General features: G+C 42.1%; 1 protein-coding gene across 1 annotated transcript in view; it reads left to right on the plus strand.

Moving 5' to 3' along the window:
- The window catches only part of LOC132217299 (ras-GEF domain-containing family member 1B-A-like), a 414551-nt gene that overhangs the window by 188629 nt on the left and 205817 nt on the right, over window positions 1-20105 (plus strand). Inside the window, exon 3 of the mRNA XM_059667388.1 lies at window positions 4760-4813. Coding sequence (XP_059523371.1) covers window positions 4760-4813 — 54 coding nt within the window. The remainder of the gene's footprint in view (window positions 1-4759; window positions 4814-20105) is intronic.

The following is a 20105-nucleotide window of genomic DNA, read 5'->3' on the forward strand; positions in this document are numbered from 1 at the left end:
CAGCACTCTCTACTGAACCTCCTGCATGCTCACCTCCATCTCACAGTCTGCATTTTAGGGAGTCTAGCCTGCCATCTGTGCCTTTAGACCTTTTCCCATCACCATTGAGTATCCAGTGTCTTCATGATGTAAGTCTTCATTTCCTGTTAAGTCTGCATTTGAAATTATTATTTTTTGAAATATCTGCTTGTAGGAAAGGATCTGATAAACTCATTCCTTCTAAGGTGTAATAGACCAACGGATTATAAAACACGAAGTGTTCAATCTCCCCCTTTTCACCCTAGCATCTCTCGAGGGTTTGTCTATTATGACTGAAAGCCTTATGCTAAAAACTGAGCTCTAGTAAGTGGAATTTCAGGCATCAGTGCATAAATGGAAAACAGTGGGGCCCCACCTTGCTAGATTCATTTTGGGAAATTGCTACAGTGGTCCATGCACAATACTGTTCACCCCATGCTGGCCACCCTGACAACAGGGTTAGAAGTCAGCGCGCTACAAAAGCCCTTGTGCGTCGTCACGCTGGCGCTCCTGTGACAAATGCAGCATCCTGCAACTTTGGTGGAGGCGACTCATGAGGAGTTTCCTCTTTAGTAGAAAAATATTGATGCAACAATCAAGAAGGTCACAGCATGGGTAAGTTGCCATGCTTTGAGTCTTTCATTTTCAGTAATTAAAGTGAACATGTTATGGAAGGTTTAGAAAGCCCGCCCAAAGTCATTTACAATAGCTGCAATTAGGGAACTGGAATGCTGCTTAGTCTTTAGACAGGAACGGAATGAGGCTGACCAAGCGTATAAGTAAAATCCCTTTAGAAAATGGCCAAATTAAGGAGACGGACTCTCAGTGACCCGTGCCATATGTACCTCTTTCACACTCCTTCCGGGTGCTGAGAGTTCACCATACATTTGTCCTTTGGCTCAAGTGTTTCTTTTCTACAAATGTAACATTTAGAGCTAATTGTATTAAGTTTGTTCAGGAAGGCCAATTTCACCCATCTCTGGCTCTCATTTCTCCTGCCTTGTGTTTTTCCGGTTACCTGACACTGTTCTTGAAGGTTGAATGGCATTGTTTAATTTCAAAGATCATTTCCCTGGGTTTATAGCACTAATGTCTGTCTTTTTTAGACACGTTAGTTAATTTACTCTCCCCAGTGGTGTGTCTGAAGCTTAAAAATGCATTTAGTCTCTCAAGTTGCCCGCACACAGGTCTTCAATAGCTGGAATTTGGGTCCTCCTCAGGTTTTGACTTCCATTTAGGACTGAGAATGAGATTTGAAATCATGGACAAGAAGAGAAATTCCAGGAAAAAAAAATTGTTGAACTAGCCAGGGAATTAGAATAATTTCTGTAACTAGCTCCTTTAGAGTTTAGACCCATTATCCTCAACTAGGGGTAATTTTTCACCCCTCCCCAGGGGACAATTGGCAATGTCTGGGGACATTTTTGGTTGTCACAACTGACATGGGGAGGGGTACGTTTTACTGGCATCTGGTGGGTAGAGGCCAGAGATGTTGCAAAACATCCTACAATGCACAGCACAGCATGCATGCCCCCATCACCCCCCACAACAGAGACTTATCCAGTTCAAAATGTTCATAGGCCCAACATTGAAAAATTGATTTAGCCAAACCAAGTGGATAATAGATAATGGACGTATGCTAAATAGAAAGAAAATGTATTTTGCTATCATTCAGGAGTTTTATTTCTCTCCTTTGGCTTTACTTACTACATGTGAGGCTGCGTTTTCAGCATTATGCTTCCCAGACAGTGTTTTGGGATAAGGAGTACAGTTTTGCCTATGCCTTCTTTTTTGGCGTCCATTCAATGTATATTAATTGGATACCTTCTTTGTCTCAGGCACTGGGCTAGGTAATGGGGCCACAGCAGTGACCAAGTCTTGTTAGGACTTTACCTCCCTGGAGCAGAAATCTGAGAGTGAGCAGAGGGCCCCCATGCCAGGATGCTCAGGTATACAAATGCGTCAAGATGATGAAGGTCATGAGGAAGGTATTTGATTGAAAGATTGCAGGCGGGGTTCTCACTATAGCATGTGAGAACTGCCTCCTTTGGCTTTTCTCTTTCTCGTTAGTGATATAATCTTTGAACAGCAAGCAAAGGCATCTTCCCTTGCATCCCCAAGGAATATAGAAATGAGAGAAACGAAGGCAAACCAGGCAGCAGCATAGATAAACATGGCATGGAACTCCAGGACTATGCTTGGTCCTGCCAACACAGGCTGCTGTTTGTCAGGGTTGAAATTAGATCAATGGGACAGGTTATGATAAGAAGAATGAATCACGTGCCCTCATTCTTTGAGAAAAGATGGCTGTTTCTTTATGGGAGTCCTTTTCTTCCTTTTCTTGGTAATTCTGGTGTCTGTTTTTATGAACCTTTCCTCCCTTCTGACTTTTGCTTTTTCTCTTTTCTTCCAACACCAAAATACTTCCCTCTTCCCAGTTTTCCCCTTTTAATTCAAACTTTCTAAAAAACATGCATTTCTTCCCTCACAAACAAAATAAAAACATAAATAAAAACTGCCAGCACACCAAATTTAAGGATCACACCCAACCTAAATCTTAAACTTATTTTTTCTTCATTAAAGATACTTTGTGTGTGTGTGTGTGTGTGTGTGTGTGTGTGTGTCCACATCTGCGTTTTCTGTCCTTTAATACTGCATATTATTTTGGGGCAGATCATGTGTTGGTTCAGATTCTTAACTTTCCCTAGTGCTTGTCCCAAAACAAAATAAAACTCTAGGTGAGGTGGTAAATATTTTTATGATATATGAGGAGAGCATAGGAGAAAGTTTACATACATTAGATCTTCAAGCCTTACCAAAGTATATTATATCTATCTATCTATCTATCTATCTATCTATCTATCTATCTATCATCTATCTATCATCTATCTATCTACCTTTTTATCTAAAGATACTTATTGCAGCAAACAAAGAAAATCAACACAAAAGAATCAAAACCTGGAAATCACTAAATATCAATCAATAAAGGAAAGCCTACATAAAGTATGGGGTATTGTTGTGCCCAGATTTCAAAGTTCCCAAGACCCCCAGGGAACCAGTCAGTCCGATGCAAAAGCAAAGAGTCATCTATTTCAAACCCGGGTTTGGCTCCCCTGCCACACTCACCGATGCAACGGTAAGCTCCAGTGGCCGAGAGAGAGAGAGGCCTGATGGGACAGGGGGTTTTAAAGGGGCGTGGAGTGAGGGCAGGAGAGGGGACTGTGGGCCCCGCCGATTGGCCAGGCGCGAGTCGGGTCATCTCTATGGCGCGCACGTCCCTTGATTGTCATTGGTTAGTTTAAAGAAATCCTGGGCGTGGCCAGCAGGGGCCTGGGCTTCCGGGAAGAAGGCACTCTCCTGAGCACATGGCGGCCGCCCCAAAAATGGAGGACCCAGGGCAAGATGGAGGGCGCAGTCCTAGCCCCCCCAGGGCGAGCTGAGCCCGGGCTCCAGGGGCCAGTCCGGTTGCTGGGGGTCCAGTAGATCGACCAGTTCCAGCCCAGGCAGGAAGTCCACGTCCTCCGTCTTGTTCCCGGGGGCGTCGGCGATCGCCTCCTCCTCCATCTTCTCGGGCGAGGGCACACGCCCTGCCCCGCCGCAGCTGCTGCCGTGAGGGTCCGGTCCGGGGGTGGCGGGCGGGTGGCAGCCTGCGCCGGGCTCCCGCCGTGGGCTGGGGAGTCGGTGCCCAAGGCCGCCAGCAGCGTGGTCAGGCCCCGAGACGACTCGCCCTTTCAGTATCTATATTATGGAATGTTACATAGCTATTGAGAATAATGAGTCAGTCTATATGAACTGACTTGGGAAGATGTTGATAATATAGTCTTAGTAGGATGGTGTGATCTCAAGAAAGAAAATTCTATATTGCATATGTAATATAATAAATATAATTAACATGTAATTCATGTGAGTGTAGAGAAAGTGTGGAAAGATGAACACAAATTGTTATTACTGGTTACCTCAGGAGGATAGGTTAGAATGGGGATTAACTCATTAAGAATACATATTAGTTTTGTAATTAAAGAAAAAGAAAGATTTAATGAAACAAAAAAAAGCAAATACTATGTATGTGGCTGACCACAGCTCAGTTGAACACTTCATAGGATAACCCAAAAGTAACAAACTTGTAAATTTCAACTGGCCTTGACTGTTTAAGTGCCTTTCTAGTAGTTCATGAGGTCAAGAAAATAGATACACAAATATGTCAATCACTGGGATGATGAAGTGCTAAAGAAAGAGGAGAGGAGATGCAAGCCTGAACGGTACTGCTGTTCAGAGCCACAAACCTCATGAATGGAGAGAAGCTCCATTCATCACTCAGCTCATAAAAGTTATCATTTGAAAGATTTTTGGCAGTTGACATTTTGGACATATCTCTTCAAGATAAAGAGAAAGTACCATGTGTGGCTGAGAAGGTGGGTTTTGGAGTCAGACAACTTGTTTTTGAGTTCTGGTCTATTTCCGAGGTGTATGATCTTTGGCAACCTAATTGTGCTACAATTACCTTTTTTTGTGAAGTGAATGTAAATAAGAATCTTTATTTCACTGGGTCATTGTTGCCTATAATAAGCGTTCCAGTTGGGGGTGGCAACGGGAGCAGTGAAAGGCAGACACTTTTTAAATTCCAGAGAAATCAGCGGGGTCCCAGGGAGTGGTACCCACCTTGATTGGAGATGCACAGGTCTGGGCCTATATCATTACACTCCGACCATTCTAATGTGTCTCCCACCTTCCTGTTTTGCAGACCACCGTTTTCAGCACACTGGGCAGTGAGAAGTCCTTATCTGACTGCAAAAAGGTAAGTCAGCCTCTAAGAATTTCAGCCTGCTGTCAGAGTAATAAAGGCTTCAGAGTTGATGACATTCACTTGAAAAGCAATGGTATTAATGAGAATGTTCTGATGACACATTGTAGCCTTCTTTCTTTAGAGATGGAAATTTGAATGGTTCTCTTTAAGGAAGTGGAAAACTCTGTTACCATTTGACAGCATTTTTTAAATAGAGAAGCCCTGATTCAATATATTTCTATCTCGCTATTATTTGACATTTTATTCTGCTAGATGAGCCTCAAGGGAGTCCAGAGCAGGCTGCATTGCAGGCATCTACATCTTTGTTTGCAAATTTAAATCTAATGAACTTAATACCCAATACAATATAAAAATGATTTTGTATTGCGAAAGAAAGCTGATCGTATAGCATAAAATCTGGTTTGGATTCACCACAATCAAGTTTGAGAAGCTGTCATGCTTTGCAAAAGGATTAGCCTCCCTGGTGTCTGATGGAAGACACGGCTGTAATGGATCACGTCTCAAGACCGCCTGCCACAGTAGTAGCAGCGTGTCTAATTCCAGGCCATTGCTGTCCAGGGGGCACTTTTATCCGCCTCTTTAATCTCAGGTTTAACTAGATCTTCTCCTTCTTGAGGGGAAAGAAGTGATTTCACAGTCCAAACAACTCAAATAAATTCTTTGACGCCATCTATTGATATGGAAAACCAGATGCATAATGAGTTGATTAGTGTCTCATATTTTAGTTACTTGGCATTTCTTAGGTTTTTATACCATGACATTGTTTGCTGTGCTGTTTCCATTTCTGAATTTTCTTGATATGGAAATACGTAGCAGAGATAATCATCTTTAGTGGTGTGAGTGCCCACTGTTCTGAATGCCACCCATTTCATTACCTTGATAGGTTTTTAATTGCCCATTAGATCTCCATCTTAATTGAGTTCTGCTGAGTTTGTCTTGTTCTCTGCTTCCTGTGAGTGAGGTCCATGGAATGCTCTTAAAATTATAGACTTTTGAGAAAGAAGGGACTTTAGGGGTTCTCTAGTCTCACTTTTCCCAGAGTGTTACTGCCATTGATATCATTTATAGGTGGACTTCTAGCCTCTATCTGGATATTCTGTTGACAGGGAACTTTATGAGCCTAACTGTTCACTAGTGAGACAGTGTTAGAGAGTTCTTCATTTTGCTGAGTCAATATCTGCCTCCTTTTGATTTTTGCCTAGTTATTTACATATAAAGTCTGTTAAACGTTTCTTCTGAATCTCCCCCCACCCGCTCACCACTAGGCTAATGCTTTTCCTTCTTTATTTCTGTTAGGACACTTATATGATTGACTCCCAAAAGCATGGATTACTGGGATCTGGCTGTTGTTTTTGAAATCTGGTTCTGCCACTTACTACTTACGTGACCTTGGGTTGGTTACATAACTGTTCCGTGCCTCACTTTTTCTGAAAAAGTTGTTTTCAGCATCATCGATGTCCCTCATCTCCCTGCCCCCCTCCCTTTTTGTCCCTTACCACCCAATCCCCGCCCTACCACAGGCCTTCCCCACACTATTGTCTGTGTCCATGGGTTGTGCATATATGATCTTTGGCTAATCCCATCCTGACCCTTCCATCGCCCTTCCCACTGAGATCTGTTATTCTTTTCCATGCATCATACCACTGGACCTATTTTGTTGGTTAGTTTATTTGTTCATTAGATTCCACATATAAGTGAGATAATGTGATATTTGTCTTTCTCTAACTGGATTATTTTGCATAGCATAAGCGCCTCCAGGTCTATCTATGCTGTGGCAAGGTTTAAGAGCGCCTTCATTTTTGCAGCTGCATAGTATTCCAGTATGTAACTATACCATAGCTTTTTAGTCCACTCATCTACTGGTGGGCACTTGGGCGGTTTCCAGATCTTAGCTATTGTTAATAATGCTGCTATGGACATAGGGGTGCATATATATATTTTTATTGGTGTTTCAGGTTTCTTAGAATATATTCCTAGAAGTGAGATCACTGGGTCAAACAGCAGTTGGATACCAAAACCATTGCTTTTAGTGTTTTGCCATCTTCTTCTGCCATTGGATTCTAGCTGCTAATTTATGGGTCCAGTTTTCCCCGAAAAAAGTCAGCTCTTAGAGGGAAGGAACAATGGCTGATTCAGTTAGGAATGATAAAATAATATCCCACGGGTAGTAAGAACTCAATAAAGGTTTATTTAATAAATGGATTTGCTATGTACATGATTGTTCATTAGTGTGATATCATTTTGAGACCATTTTATTCTAAAGAGCACTGTTTTTCTTTTTCATACTTGTTGAAAAAAGAATATTGGTTTTCAGGTTTTATTTATCACGGTAATTTCTACACTGAAATAAGATGTTAATGGCTAGCTGGTGTGGGGGAGGGGTGGGGATTTAAGCGTTTAGCCAGAGACAGCAAGTGTCCCAAGGCCTACTACCTAAACACCACCTTACACAGTTGTAAGATCACCCGTTCTTATTTTCTGCCAAAGACCGACCAGTTCACTCCTTAATTTGGAAAGCCTCAAAACGTCTAGGGGATATACATGCATTCATTCATTCATTCATTCATTCATGATTATTGAGTGCCTCCAATTGCAAGGAAATTGTTATTGTTAATATGTTATAGAGCAGCGGTTCTCAACCTGTGGGTCGCGACCCCTTTGGGGGTCGAACGACCCTTTCACAGGGGTCACCTAAATACATCCTGCATATCAGATAGTTACACTACGATTCATAACAGTAGCAAAATTACAGTCATGAAGTAGCAACGAAAATAATTTTATGGTTGGGGGTCACCACAACATGAGGAACTGTATTAAAGGGTCGTGGCATTAGGAAGGTTGAGAACCACTGTTATAGAGGAAAAACAAATATGCCAAGACTTGAAATGGCTTACTCTAGGGACATATTAGCTCAGGCAGGCTCTTGGAGGGTAGACCTAGTTCATATCTTGTGATTTTCTTCCTCTGTGACCTCTCCAGCCCACACTATTGAACTAGAGTTGACACAGGGTAGGTGTGTACTGGGTGGATGAGCAGCAGAGAATGAGCCTCAGCGTGCTCCACGGCATCTCCTGCCACCTGTTTTATGTTCATTGATATTTATATCTTTTTGTGTCTTGATATTTTTCCATTTCTCAGTGCAAGCTATTTGCACCCGGATACGTTGTCTCAGTAATTTTCCTGTAGGGATATTCCGACATAGCACTATTGAACTTCCAGCATTTTAATTTAAAGGTAATGTGCAAAACAGATATTCTCACCTCTTCCCTGTCCTCGCCCTGACCCTGACTCCCACCCCAGGGGCATAGGCCAGAGATAGGCCAGGGGTGATGGACAGCTGAGGGTGATGGATGGGGTGAGGGTCAGGGATAAGATGAATCCCAGGGATGGGTTAAAGGTTAGAGATTTGTTTCACAAATTACTTGGAAATGAAAAGCAGTGGTTTTTCAGTTTGCCATCAAAATGCTCTGTTTTACCCTGTTGTAACGTCCATCTCCATATGGTAACCTAGAGTCCCATCCAGAATCCTTGCCTATAGCCTCAGAAATAGGTTCCTCAGGTTGGAGAGTTTATTGAAAAAATTCAGCTATCATTAGTTTATTGAACTTTTTTAGGGGGCAGGGAAACAGCTTCTCTCTCTCTCTCTCTCTCTCTCTCTCTCTCTCTCTCTCTCTCTCTCTCTGTTCTCCCTGGACTTCTGAGATCTTAACCCATACAAATGACAACTTTAAAAAATAGGGTATTTAGGAAATGTATACCTATCATCTAAAAAGTATTGGTTTTATAGTATGTGGGAACCTGAAGGAAATCCATCTGTTGGCAGCTGTAACTTGTGGTCGTGTTGACTTCTTTCTATTCTATCCAACCCTTGGCTTTGACTTGTGCCTCTCCACACCAGTGATGTATGAGTGGGCACAGCACAGGCCCATATCGTCTCTTAGCCTAGCACATGATGTTTTTATTTCTAATAGACATAAGTCTTCATTCACGTAGACACGGTAATTTTCCTTCAGGAAAAGATAATTAAGAATATAGAATGTAATGAGCTACTAGAAGATTCAAATTTTTCATCAGTGTTGATGAATAGGTTCCTGGGAAAACTCAGCCCAAGATAGTATATCAGTAGTTAAAATATTTACTCACAGTTGGTTCCTCAGCCTTTTGAAACTATATCGTATCTGTCTTCGTCTTTTTAAGACTGATACTTAATGTCTAGACTGTGCTCATTGACCTCCACGAAGCTGGCTGGGCAGATTCCCAGGACTCTCAGCCTCTTGGCAGAATTTCCAGGCTGGTAGGTCATGGTGACTTCTTCCCATGACCTGAGAAAGGGTACAAAGTCCAAATCAACCCAGTCAGCATTGAGGAAATTCCTCAGTTCCCCCAGAAGGACAGAATCCCATGTTCTGGAGCAGTCACAGAAAAGGGTATCATTTCAAGTAAATTCAAATGCTGTTTGCTTTCTAAATAGATTTTTTTGGAAGCTATGAAGGTTCATTTTTGGCAGAGAGCTGTTTTTGCTGACTTGCTGTAGGGCTCTCTGCTGGATAAAGGATGCTATATACTCATTGCAAAGTTATATCTTTTTTCATGTGTGCCAACACAGACCACTAATTTATGGGAAGGAAAGTTGTATCACTTTGAACAGAGGAAAAGCACTGCAGCCTGTCCTCTCTCTCTCTTTCCCTTCTTCCCTCCTTTCCTCTCTCCCTCCCTCCTTCCCTCCCCCTCCCCTTGTCCTCTCTCCATCCCTCTATCTTCTCCTATTATTCTCCCCCAGCAAAGAAAGAACTCTTAGCACTCATTTGCAATGTTTGAGATAAGGATGGATGGTTTTGGATTCTATGCCCTCTTCTTTCAGCTTTTATTGCCCTGTTTTGGTTTTTATCATTGCATTTTCCAATCCCACTCTCCTGAGAGGCAGTATGGTTAAGAGCAAAAGCTCTGGAGACAGGTTGCAGGGACTGGAGTCCCAGTTCCACCGCCCATGAACTCTACAATCTTGCCTAGATTGCTTAGCTTCTCTGGGCCTCATTTGTCTCATGTATAAAATGAGACAAATAATGGCACCGGCCTATGGAATTGCTGTGAGAATTGAATAGGCGGATCCATGTAAACTTCTTAGAACAACGTCTCAGTGAGAGATGCTCCTTTATAATTCTACCCTGGGCAGATGGAGACTAATTTAAGCCTTGGTGCTTTGAGTCCCACTTTATCTCTTTGCTCTAAAAGAGCAACAATATTAACAATATTCAGGAAAGCACACCAGTGGACTTGAGCTGGCATCAGTATTTAGAGAAAACTAAACTCTAGTTGCACTGGAGAAATATGTTTGTATAGGTCTCTAATTCTTAGTAATTCTAAATTGTAACAATTAGAATGCACTCAAGTTCAATCCTGGGACAGGTTCCAGCTCTGTAGAAGCAAAGCATTTCTTAATAAATGAAACATAAAACCTTCCTGGTAGTAAAATGAGCATACTTTTCTGTGTCTTCATATAAAGTACCTGGCATAATTTTAAGCACATAGTAGACATTTAATTATGCTTGTTAATTCATAAGCTTGGGGCTAGTATTATTATTCCTCCAAAGGACTCCAGAAGAAGGCTTGAGGTGGGAAAGGCAGGGAGTGGAAGAGACGACTCTTGGTATGTTTTCTTATGCCAGCACCTAGAACATTCTCAGGTAGGTAAAAATACCTTATTCCATTCTTAGAGGTACAGAATATACAATATTTCTGTCCCTCAAATAAACATATAATCATTGCCTTTTCTAAATGTAAATATTGGCCCCGTTTGACCACTAGCATCATCATTTATTGGGTAAATATTCTTTATAAATGGGCCAAAGTCAATACTGTGGGTAGAATGGGCCTGTGACGTTTAGATTCATTGAAGGGAGGCATTTCAATGGGTGGAGGGTTTGGGATGGTAAATACAGAGTTCTATGGAAGTGTGGGATTCCTCGCTTTCAGTGTAGCAGCCATGGGGATAATTGAATAGAGTGAAAAATGGTGATTCCTCTATAATGTTATCATGTTATATCCCTAGCCTAGAAATTTTTTATTCTTAACCTTGTGATCTTGAAATTTTGCAAGGGAAAGACACACATTCAAATTCAGACTAAATAGTCATGATTTACAGGATTGAAATTGGGTACAGAAAACAGTCTTCTGACCAGAAGAAATGTATTTCCTGTTTTTGTGTGTTCCTATCTTAAGCAAGAATCAAGGAATACATTTTAATCATTTTGTTGTTGTTTAGGTGTAGTTCACAAGCATATGTAGTGGCCTTAATTTAACAGTTGACTAGATATAAAAATTTACAGTATAGTAATAAAATCCCATCAGTAACATTACCTCCTGCCTTTTGAGTTGTAGGCATGTCCATGAATAAGGCCTTACTGCTAACTACACCACTGCCAGTGCTAGAGCACCCATTATTCTCTCCCAGCAGCTGCTGAGGTTGTCACTGTCACTTTAAAATAAACAGCACATTGAGATCCAAAGTTGTATAATATAGTCATTGTCTGCAGCAGTAACATTGCTAATAGGAAGGAGTTAGTTAAGGGCAAATGTCATGAAAAATGTTGCTCTAATCCCCTTTGAGCTGTAATTATCCCAGCTGCATTTGCATGAAAACAAGGTTCAAGAACATGTCCTTAGTCAATGATTCATGCATAACGGCCCATGTAATACACATTTTAGGATATATTTGAAACAGTAACAATTAGCAGCAGCACCCCATAACATATACACCTGAAAAAAAACTATTTTGAGCTACAAATAAAACATGGATTTTTGCCACAGCAATTCCAGACTGCCAAATAGTGTAATGGGGTAGCAGAACTAAAGGAGTGTTGATGAATCTTGCAAATTATACATGCAAAAGGGGTATTTAAGAATCGTACTTAATATACTGTTTTGGGTTTTTTTTTTTTTTTTTTTTTTTGCATTTGTGCGTGTATGTGTGTGGGGTAAATACCACAAACTGTACTCTGTCCAGCTGTGTCATCACCACTCTAATTTCACTAGGTTTTTTTTCAAGTACTTAAGATATTATAGTGAACTTCTGGTAAATTGTGAATTTCCCTTGTGTTTGTAGAGAGTTTTCTTCTTGGCTCCTATATTACTGAGTCTCAAGGACACTACAGCAACTTTTTCTTCTTCCTTTCCTCCTCCTATTTCCTTTCAGATTTTTCAGAATCTTACATAATCAAGACTGGGCTATAGTTATTTAAAAATAGGCTTGTGTGCTCATTCACACACATACACATTTACTTTTACATAATGTGTTCCAAAGGATGAGCTTTTGTAGACATAGTTATCTTGTTTTCTTAGTCTACAGAAAAGTGTGCTAGGTCTGAAAGGAAGCATAATAAATAAAAGATGAATCCATATGAAGAATGGAGAAGCATTCATGAAAATTGGATCTTTGCACTGGCTTACAAATCTTATAAAAGCTAAGTAGTCAGAATACTTAATTCACCTCAATTAACAGTGATCACTCTTTCTATTGTTGCTCAAAATGGGACCAAGTCACTCCACAATTGAGCTAATTGCAACCTCTGATTTAGCTGCGTAGCGCTGTGCTTTTCTTTTGTTTTCATAAATGATCTGTACAGGCCAAATAATCTCGCCCCTCTCTCTCCTCCCACATTGATTGTTTTTCTTTATTATTTTAATTCTGCACTCTGATGATTACTGTAATCTCCTGAAGTCATTGCTCAAGCCAACCACTAAATAAGACAGCTGGGGAGCCAGTGTGATGGCTGCATTGCAAGGCCCAGAGCCAGCTCGGAGACACTGCTTGAAGAATTTCATACGCGTTCACCTATTCAACCCTTAGAATAATTCTACTGGTTGTGTTAAAAAATTCAACTGAGTGAAATTTAAAGTCTTACCGGCTTTATTCAACCACTCATGAATTGGGCAGCATCCCAGCTAGCAAACAGGAAGGAGTTCCGGAGGGCTGTGCAAAATGAAACCCTTTATAGGCAGAAGGGGGTGGGAAATGGAAGTTACCAGCGAAGAGTGAATTGTCTCAGGCAAGGTCACCTTGCAATGCACTAGTGCTGACCATGCAATTCCAGATTTTAGGTTACATTCCTGGGAGAGGTTGAAACTGCAATTAAGTCTTTGCTGATGTGGGGTTTAGCACAAGTGATTCCATTTGGGGCCTGTCTTACCTTTTTTTTTTTTTTTTTAACAGTTGATACCATTGTTTGTCTCATTCTTCATATGAGATGAGTAAGACACAGAGAGGCTAAGTGACTTGGGCAAGCTTGTAGAGCTCATGGGTGGTGCAGCTGGGACCCCGGACCCAGAAATCGGGCTCCAGAGCCTGTGCTTGTACCCCTTCACCATACTGCCTCTCAGGAGAGTGGGATGGAAAATGCAATGATAAAAACCAGTGCTGGGCAGTAGAGCTGAAAGGAGAGGGCATGGAATCCAGAGCCACCTATCCTTATCCCAAACATTGCAAATGAGTGCGAAGAGCTCTTTCTGTGCTGGGGCAGTGCCAGGAGGAGAGGAGGGAAGGGGGAAGGTCTGCAGCATCTCTGTTCAACAGTGATACCGCTATACCATCTTATCAACACCTTCTCAATGACCACTCGATTTAAAATTGCCACCTGCTTCTGCTCAAAGAACTTCCAAACTGCCCATTTTTTTCACCTCACATTCTAAGATGCTATGCCATTCATTTATTTTGTATATTAATATCTCTTTTTCCCATCAATAGAATAAGTTCCAAGATGACAGTTTTTTTAAATCTGTTTTATTCACTGATGTTAATTGAGACTTGAACATAGTAGCTCCTCAAAAAGAATGCACTTTAAATGAAATACTGGTACTACTATTAACACCACCACCATCTTCAATCATAGCAAGTAATGATCACAGAGCTTTCAAGCTGGAAGTGACCAGAGATTATATCTGGTATAACTCCTCCTTATGTAAAGGAAGAGACTATTGGGTGTACCTCCTCTCCCCTGCCACTGTGTCTTATTGAATTTGTGTCTTGCCTGAGCCTTCAGGAGAATTCACAAGTCCAGGTGCACAGGGTCACAAGCTAAAGTTACAAAAAGCACTGTTAATTTAGTTACTTCTTTTTAAAAATATTTATTAATTGAATTGATTGGGGTGACATTGGTCAACATGAACCTATAGGTTTCAGATGTGGGTTTCTATGTTACAAGATCTGTGCATTGCACCATGTGCTCATCACCCTAAGTCAAATCTTCTCCTGTCACCTTATATTAGGACTTCCTTCTCCCCCTACTCCCTTCCCTCTAGAAATCACCACACTGCTGTTTGTGTTCATGAGTTTCAGCTTTATATTCCACAATTGAGAGAGATCATATGGTTCTTAGCTTTTTCTGACTGACTTATTTCACTTAGCATAATGTTCTCAAGGTCCATCCATGTTGCAAATGGTGCTATTTCATCCTTTCTTATGGCTGAGTAGTATTCTATTGTGTATATGTATCACATCTCCTTTATCCAATCATCTGTTGAAGGACACTTTGGTTGTTTCCATGTCTTGGCCACAGTGAATAATGCTGCGATGAACATAAGGGTGCATATATCTTTGCGAATACATGTTTCAAAATTTTCAGGTAGATGCCTAGAAGAGGGGTTGCTGGGTCATATGTTAACTCTATTCTTAATTTTTTAGGACCTGCCATACTGTTTTCCATAGTGACTGTGCAAGTTTACATTCCCACCAGGGTTCCTTTTCTCCACAACCTCTCCAACCGGTCTTGTTGATGATAGCCATCCTAACAGGTGTGAAGTGGTATCTCATTGTGGTTTTGACTTGCACTTCCCTAGTAACTAGTGAAGTTGACATCTTTTCATACAGGGTGGTGCAAAAGTAGATTTACAGTTGTGAGTATGCGAAACAGTATATTCTTATATTATTATTTATTAATTATTGTATTATTTTTAATACAAACAACTGTAAACCTAATTTTGCTCCGCCCTGTATATCTGTTGGCCATTTGTATATCTTCATGGGAGAAGTGTCTGTTCAGGTCCTCTGCCCTTTTTTTTTTTTTAGAGAGAGTGGAAAGGAAGGGGAGCGACACGCAGAGAGAAACATCAATGTGAGAGAGACACATCGATTGGTTGCCTCCCTCATGAGCCCTGACCCGAGCTTGCAACTGAGGTACACACCCTTGACCGGAATCAAACCCCAGGGCCCTTCAGTCCTCGGGCTCATGCTGTATCCACTGAACCAAACATGCTAGGGCCGCTGCCCACTTTTTAATTGGATTGTTTGTTTGATAAAGAACTCATACAACAGCATCAATATCTTTCCGTAAAATTTTTTTCTTCTTTTTTTCTCGTTTTCTTCATTTCTCTATTTAGCTTTCTCTGCCTGTCCCTCCCTCCCTCCCTCCCTCCCTCCCTCCCTCCCTCCCTCCCTCCTTCCCTTCTTTCCTTGACCTAATATTTCAGGTAACAAGGTGTAAGTTATAAATTGTTTCCATCTCCAGCCCGCCTTCCCACGGACACACCAAATTTACTCACTTCTTCTTTAGGCCCTGGCTGAGCAGGAGGTTTGGATTTACTCAGACCAAAATAAATATTGAAAGTCTCTTATTTGGATGATAAAAGACAAACGAATCCCTGTCTTGAATGAGCTTCTAGTTCGTTGGTGGCGGCGGCAGGAAGCATTACTATGCTTGGATAAATCACAACAAGGTGAGTTCTGTAATCACTATAAACAACGCCTGAGTAGCAGAGAAAAGGAAGCAGGCAGCCTTCCCTGGGAGAGACGCTAACTCTGTCTACCCTTCCCTCTCTACAGTCTTTACCACTGCCGTGTGTACATGCGCCCCTGGGCGCTCTCACTTGGTGGCCGGGATCATCCGTCTTCCGAGTCAGGGGCTGGAGGATGGTTTAAATCTAGGACTTGCCTGCCCCATGGTAACGAGTGAGATGGCTCTAGTGTTGCTAGCATTTTAAGCATTGGCACAGGAGACCGCATGCTCTGTCCTGCTCTGAGGTTGAGCCTAAAAGTAATGATCTTTAAAACCACAGACTATGCAGGCTTGCGGAACTGCCTGCGTATGTTGAAAAAGAAGTGGTGCCGCTGGTGTGGAGTTGCAAGATAAGCAGAGAACCCAGCAAATGACTCAGTGGGAGTTTCCCCCAGGGGAAGGATAGAGGAAAAGAGGGTACTGTTTTTTTGGCAAAGGAAACTGGCACTGAACGTGATCATTGCAACCCGGGACGCTTGGCTTTTCCCATTGGGGAGATCAAACGTGGTAAACGCAGAGCTGCACTTCCGAATCTGAACCCTCGCGAGCTCCAGTCTCCAAGTGAGATGTCAGAACGGCCACTATCCTTGGCGAGAGGAGCCCTTTAGTTAATTTCAGCCTTGAGCTGGCAGCTTGCCACGAAAGCACCTGAGTACGGCTGCCTGTGCCCAGGACTGCAGCAGGCCGCTGCCAGTGGCTTGCTGGTCCCCCAGAAGCGTGCACCTGTCTCCGTGGGGGAAGACAGGGTTGCCCTGTTCTCCTGATTAGGGATCTGTTCCCATTTGGCTTCCTTAGAGAGAATTTTTCCGAACAGTCTTTTCTCGGAAGCAGTTCTAGAGGTGGGACAAAGACAGAAAGGGGAGTCCTGCTTTCCCTTTCCGTTTGGAGAGCCCCTGAAGTCAGCATGTGGAGCCAGCAGAAGGTGTCTAACGTAAGGTCGCACTTCTGGCTGAGTCGGAGCTTGTCGTCTTCCATTAGCTCTGGAAATCCCAAGGTTATCCCTGTGGGAGAAGGTTTGGAGGCCCCCAGTGTCATGGAGGTGATCTGGCATTGTTCTGAGGGCCGCCCCCTGTTATCTCTTCAGGGGTTTTGGACTCACTTATCAAAAGCTGAAATCCAGGTGTCTCAGAGGAAGCATCCTGCAGGTTTGCCAATGTTTTGCGTGCCCTTGTTGTGCTTCGTGAAGCACCTTCTGCTCCTGTTGCCACAGGGGATGCCCTTTGGAAGACTTGTTTCATTTTCTTAGAAGGGGCAGAGATGTGTTGGAGGGCGGAGCTGTGCTGAGGTAGAAGTCCTAAGACTGTAGTTAAAACCTCTGTCTGTGCCACTTCCGGCCCAAATCTACCCACACATCTGGCTTCCTTCTTCTGGTTTTAGTCCTGAGCCCTCATGATCTTGGTGGGGGAATGTCTTCTCTGGCTCTTTTCTCTATGCTCCTCTTAGCTCGCTAAAGTGTTTCTAAAAATCTTTTTTTAAAAAATATATTTTATTGATTTTTTACAGAGAGGAAAGGAGAGAGATAGAGAGTCAGAAACATCGATGAGGGAGAAACATCGATCAGCTGCCTCCTGCACACTCCCCACTGGGGATGTGCCCACAACCCAGGTTCATGCCCTTGACCGGAATCGAACCTGGGACCTTTCAGTCCGCAAGCCAACGCTCTATCCACTGAGCCAAACCGGTTTCGGCAATTTCTAAAAATCTTTAAGCCTCTAGAGAATGAGATTATGTACTTTCACACATCAAATGGAGTTATTATTTATTTGCTGGTAAACATAGGCCGTGTGATATGTAGAATATTTATAGCATCAGGTGATGTAATGTCCAGTTTATATGTAACTACCAAATGACTCTGGAGCCAAACTGCCCAAATAAGATGCTGCCTCCAGCACTCATTAACCCTGTGATACGCATAGGGTTACTAAACCTCTCTGTGCCTCCCTGTCTTCACATTTTTTTGAGAAATCATATGAATCATATGTATTTTAATGACTTAGAAAGGTTTGTCTCATTCATAGCAGAAGTCAATAACAAACATTGCACTGTGCTCAAAAGTAGCTCAAAAGCATTTAATACAACATGTTACTATGATAAGTCAGACTGAAATCCAGAGTTAACATGTCCTTTGTTTTCAAATTAGAACATACAGAAACATAAACACACAATTAAAATATTGTGTTACTGCCCGGCTGGCATGGCTCAGTGGTTGAGTCTTGACCTTGTACCAAGAGGTCACAGCTCAAATCTAGTCAGGGCCCATGCTCTGGTTTCAGGCTCGACCCCAGTGTGGGGCATGCAGGAGGCAGATCAATGATTCTCTCTCATCACTGATGTTTCTATCTCTCTCTCCCTTTCCCTTCCTCTCTGAAATCAATAAAAATATATTAAAAAATACTATGTTACCAAATGCCTCAGTTAGCAAATTGTTTTGCTCCAAGGGAGAAAAGAAAATTTGTCAATATGTGGATTTTGTGTGCTTCTTAAAAGCAACATTTTTGCTACTTTAGTATAACTCCTAAACTATTGATAAAGTAATATTACTAAGTATTAGTATAACACACCATACTAATAATGTGGGAGTGACCAGCTAAAGATATAGTTACTAAAGCCTTAAAAGTAAATGTAAACCTGAGATAAGCCACAAAGAGCAAGGTGAGAAAACAGGTAAAAGGAGAAATTTGGGGAACACTACTATTTAGGGGTCAAACAAAACGAAAGTTGGAAAAGGAGACAAAGCTAATGAGCCAGTAGCGAGGACCAGAGAGTTTGAAGATGCTGAGAACAAAGGAACCAATTGGCACAGCAGTGTCTTGAAGATGGAAAGGAGAGGGCATTAGTCACGGGAGCCGGAGGGTAAATGCAGAAAGTAACCTCAACTATGAGGAGAAACACCTCACGTGCATAGAGAACATTTCAGAATGAACCGATTGGGTGTGGCATTTCTTCATTTTTCAAAGGGAGGTAGTAACAGTGAAGGCATTCAACTCACGATCCAGGATCTCATGAGTGTCTTGAGGTCATTTCTGAATTTAGCTTCTCTTGATCTAGAGACAGTTGTACTCCTCCCCCAAATTCCCCCCACCCTCAGCCCCCACCCATGGCAAATGATCCACCCACACACAAGTAGCCCTCGGCGGTGGAACAGAAACAAGAAACCCCACTAATTCCCGCTATTGGAAAGGGGAAGCAGACTCACAGGAGCCTCTGCTTGTGCAATCCTGACCTCCGTGCCGGCGAGCTACCCTCGGGTAGGTCTCACTTCTGTTTCCAGGAGATAATTTCCCAGGCATCTGGCTCTCCCTGGCAGAGGGTTTTCTCTATCCTCCCTGGCCGGAAGTGAAGATGGCACTACAGACTGTGTCCTCCTTGGGTGAGAAGCTACTGTCCTAAACTACTACCATTGAACAGCCATAGTCCCTTTTAGTCCCAGGCTCTTTAACTTGCTCAAAAACTTAGTTTGGGTTTTGCTTATTTGAGTCCCAGTTAGTTCCTTGTGTTAACAGGCATGCCCATAATTCTTTTATTTTTTAAAAATTTATATCCCCTGTTTTTTTTTTCTCTTTGTTGAAATCACACAGATAGAAAATGCACTGATTTTAAGTATACCGGCTCAATACATTTTGTATTTTCCCATGTGTCCAGCTATATTGAGGTATAGGACTTTTCCAGCATGTAGTTAACTCCTTCATGCCCCCCAGTAAAGTGGCTACTTTTCAGACCTCTATCACCATAGATAAGTTTTGCCTGTTTTTGAACTTTATATGAATGGAATCATACAGTATTTACTCTTTTGTTTGTGGCTTCTTTTGTCCAACATTGTGACTGTGAGAGTCACCTGTGGTAGTGCATGTAGTAGCAGGTTTTTTTCTTTCTCTCCAATGTTGTTTGGTATTCCATTGCAAGTACATGCCACAACTTATTAATCTACTTGGCTTTTGGTGCACTTTTTAGTTGCTTCCACTTTTAGGTTATTGTGAATAACAGTACTGTGGTTATTCTTGTACATTTTTTTTGGTGGCCACAGCACTTTCATCTGGGCATACATACAGGAGTAGAATTTCTAGGTCATAGGGCATATATATTTATGTTTGACTTTAGTAGCATCTTCTTAATCTTTCCCAGAGTGGTATATCACTTCTTTTCATAGTCTATAAGAGATAAGTTATTCTAATCTAAAGCTCTGGAAGGTTGCAAGCTCTCTACCACTCATAACTTTTGCTCCATTTTCCAATGTTGTTCACAGGAGTGGGATGAGGAGTCTTTTTGACCGCAGCCCTTGTTGGCATGAGCTAATTCAAATCCTTATGTGCCTCCTCCATTCAGGGGATGGGAAGGCAGAGTCTCCTTAGGGTTCCATGGGGGGCATTGGCCCCCTGGTCCTCTTTCATAGGGTCTTGATTGAGCTGCACCTCCTCAAGGGTCATCATCTACCTCTTGGACTGGTGTCTTCCCTCAACCCTTGAAGGGTCACCAGCTCTCCTTGCACACTCTGGACATCATCCATGAGAGCCTGGAGT

The sequence above is a fragment of the Myotis daubentonii genome, chromosome 1 (assembly GCF_963259705.1).
Source record: "Myotis daubentonii chromosome 1, mMyoDau2.1, whole genome shotgun sequence".
NCBI classification, from domain to species: domain Eukaryota; kingdom Metazoa; phylum Chordata; class Mammalia; order Chiroptera; family Vespertilionidae; genus Myotis; species Myotis daubentonii.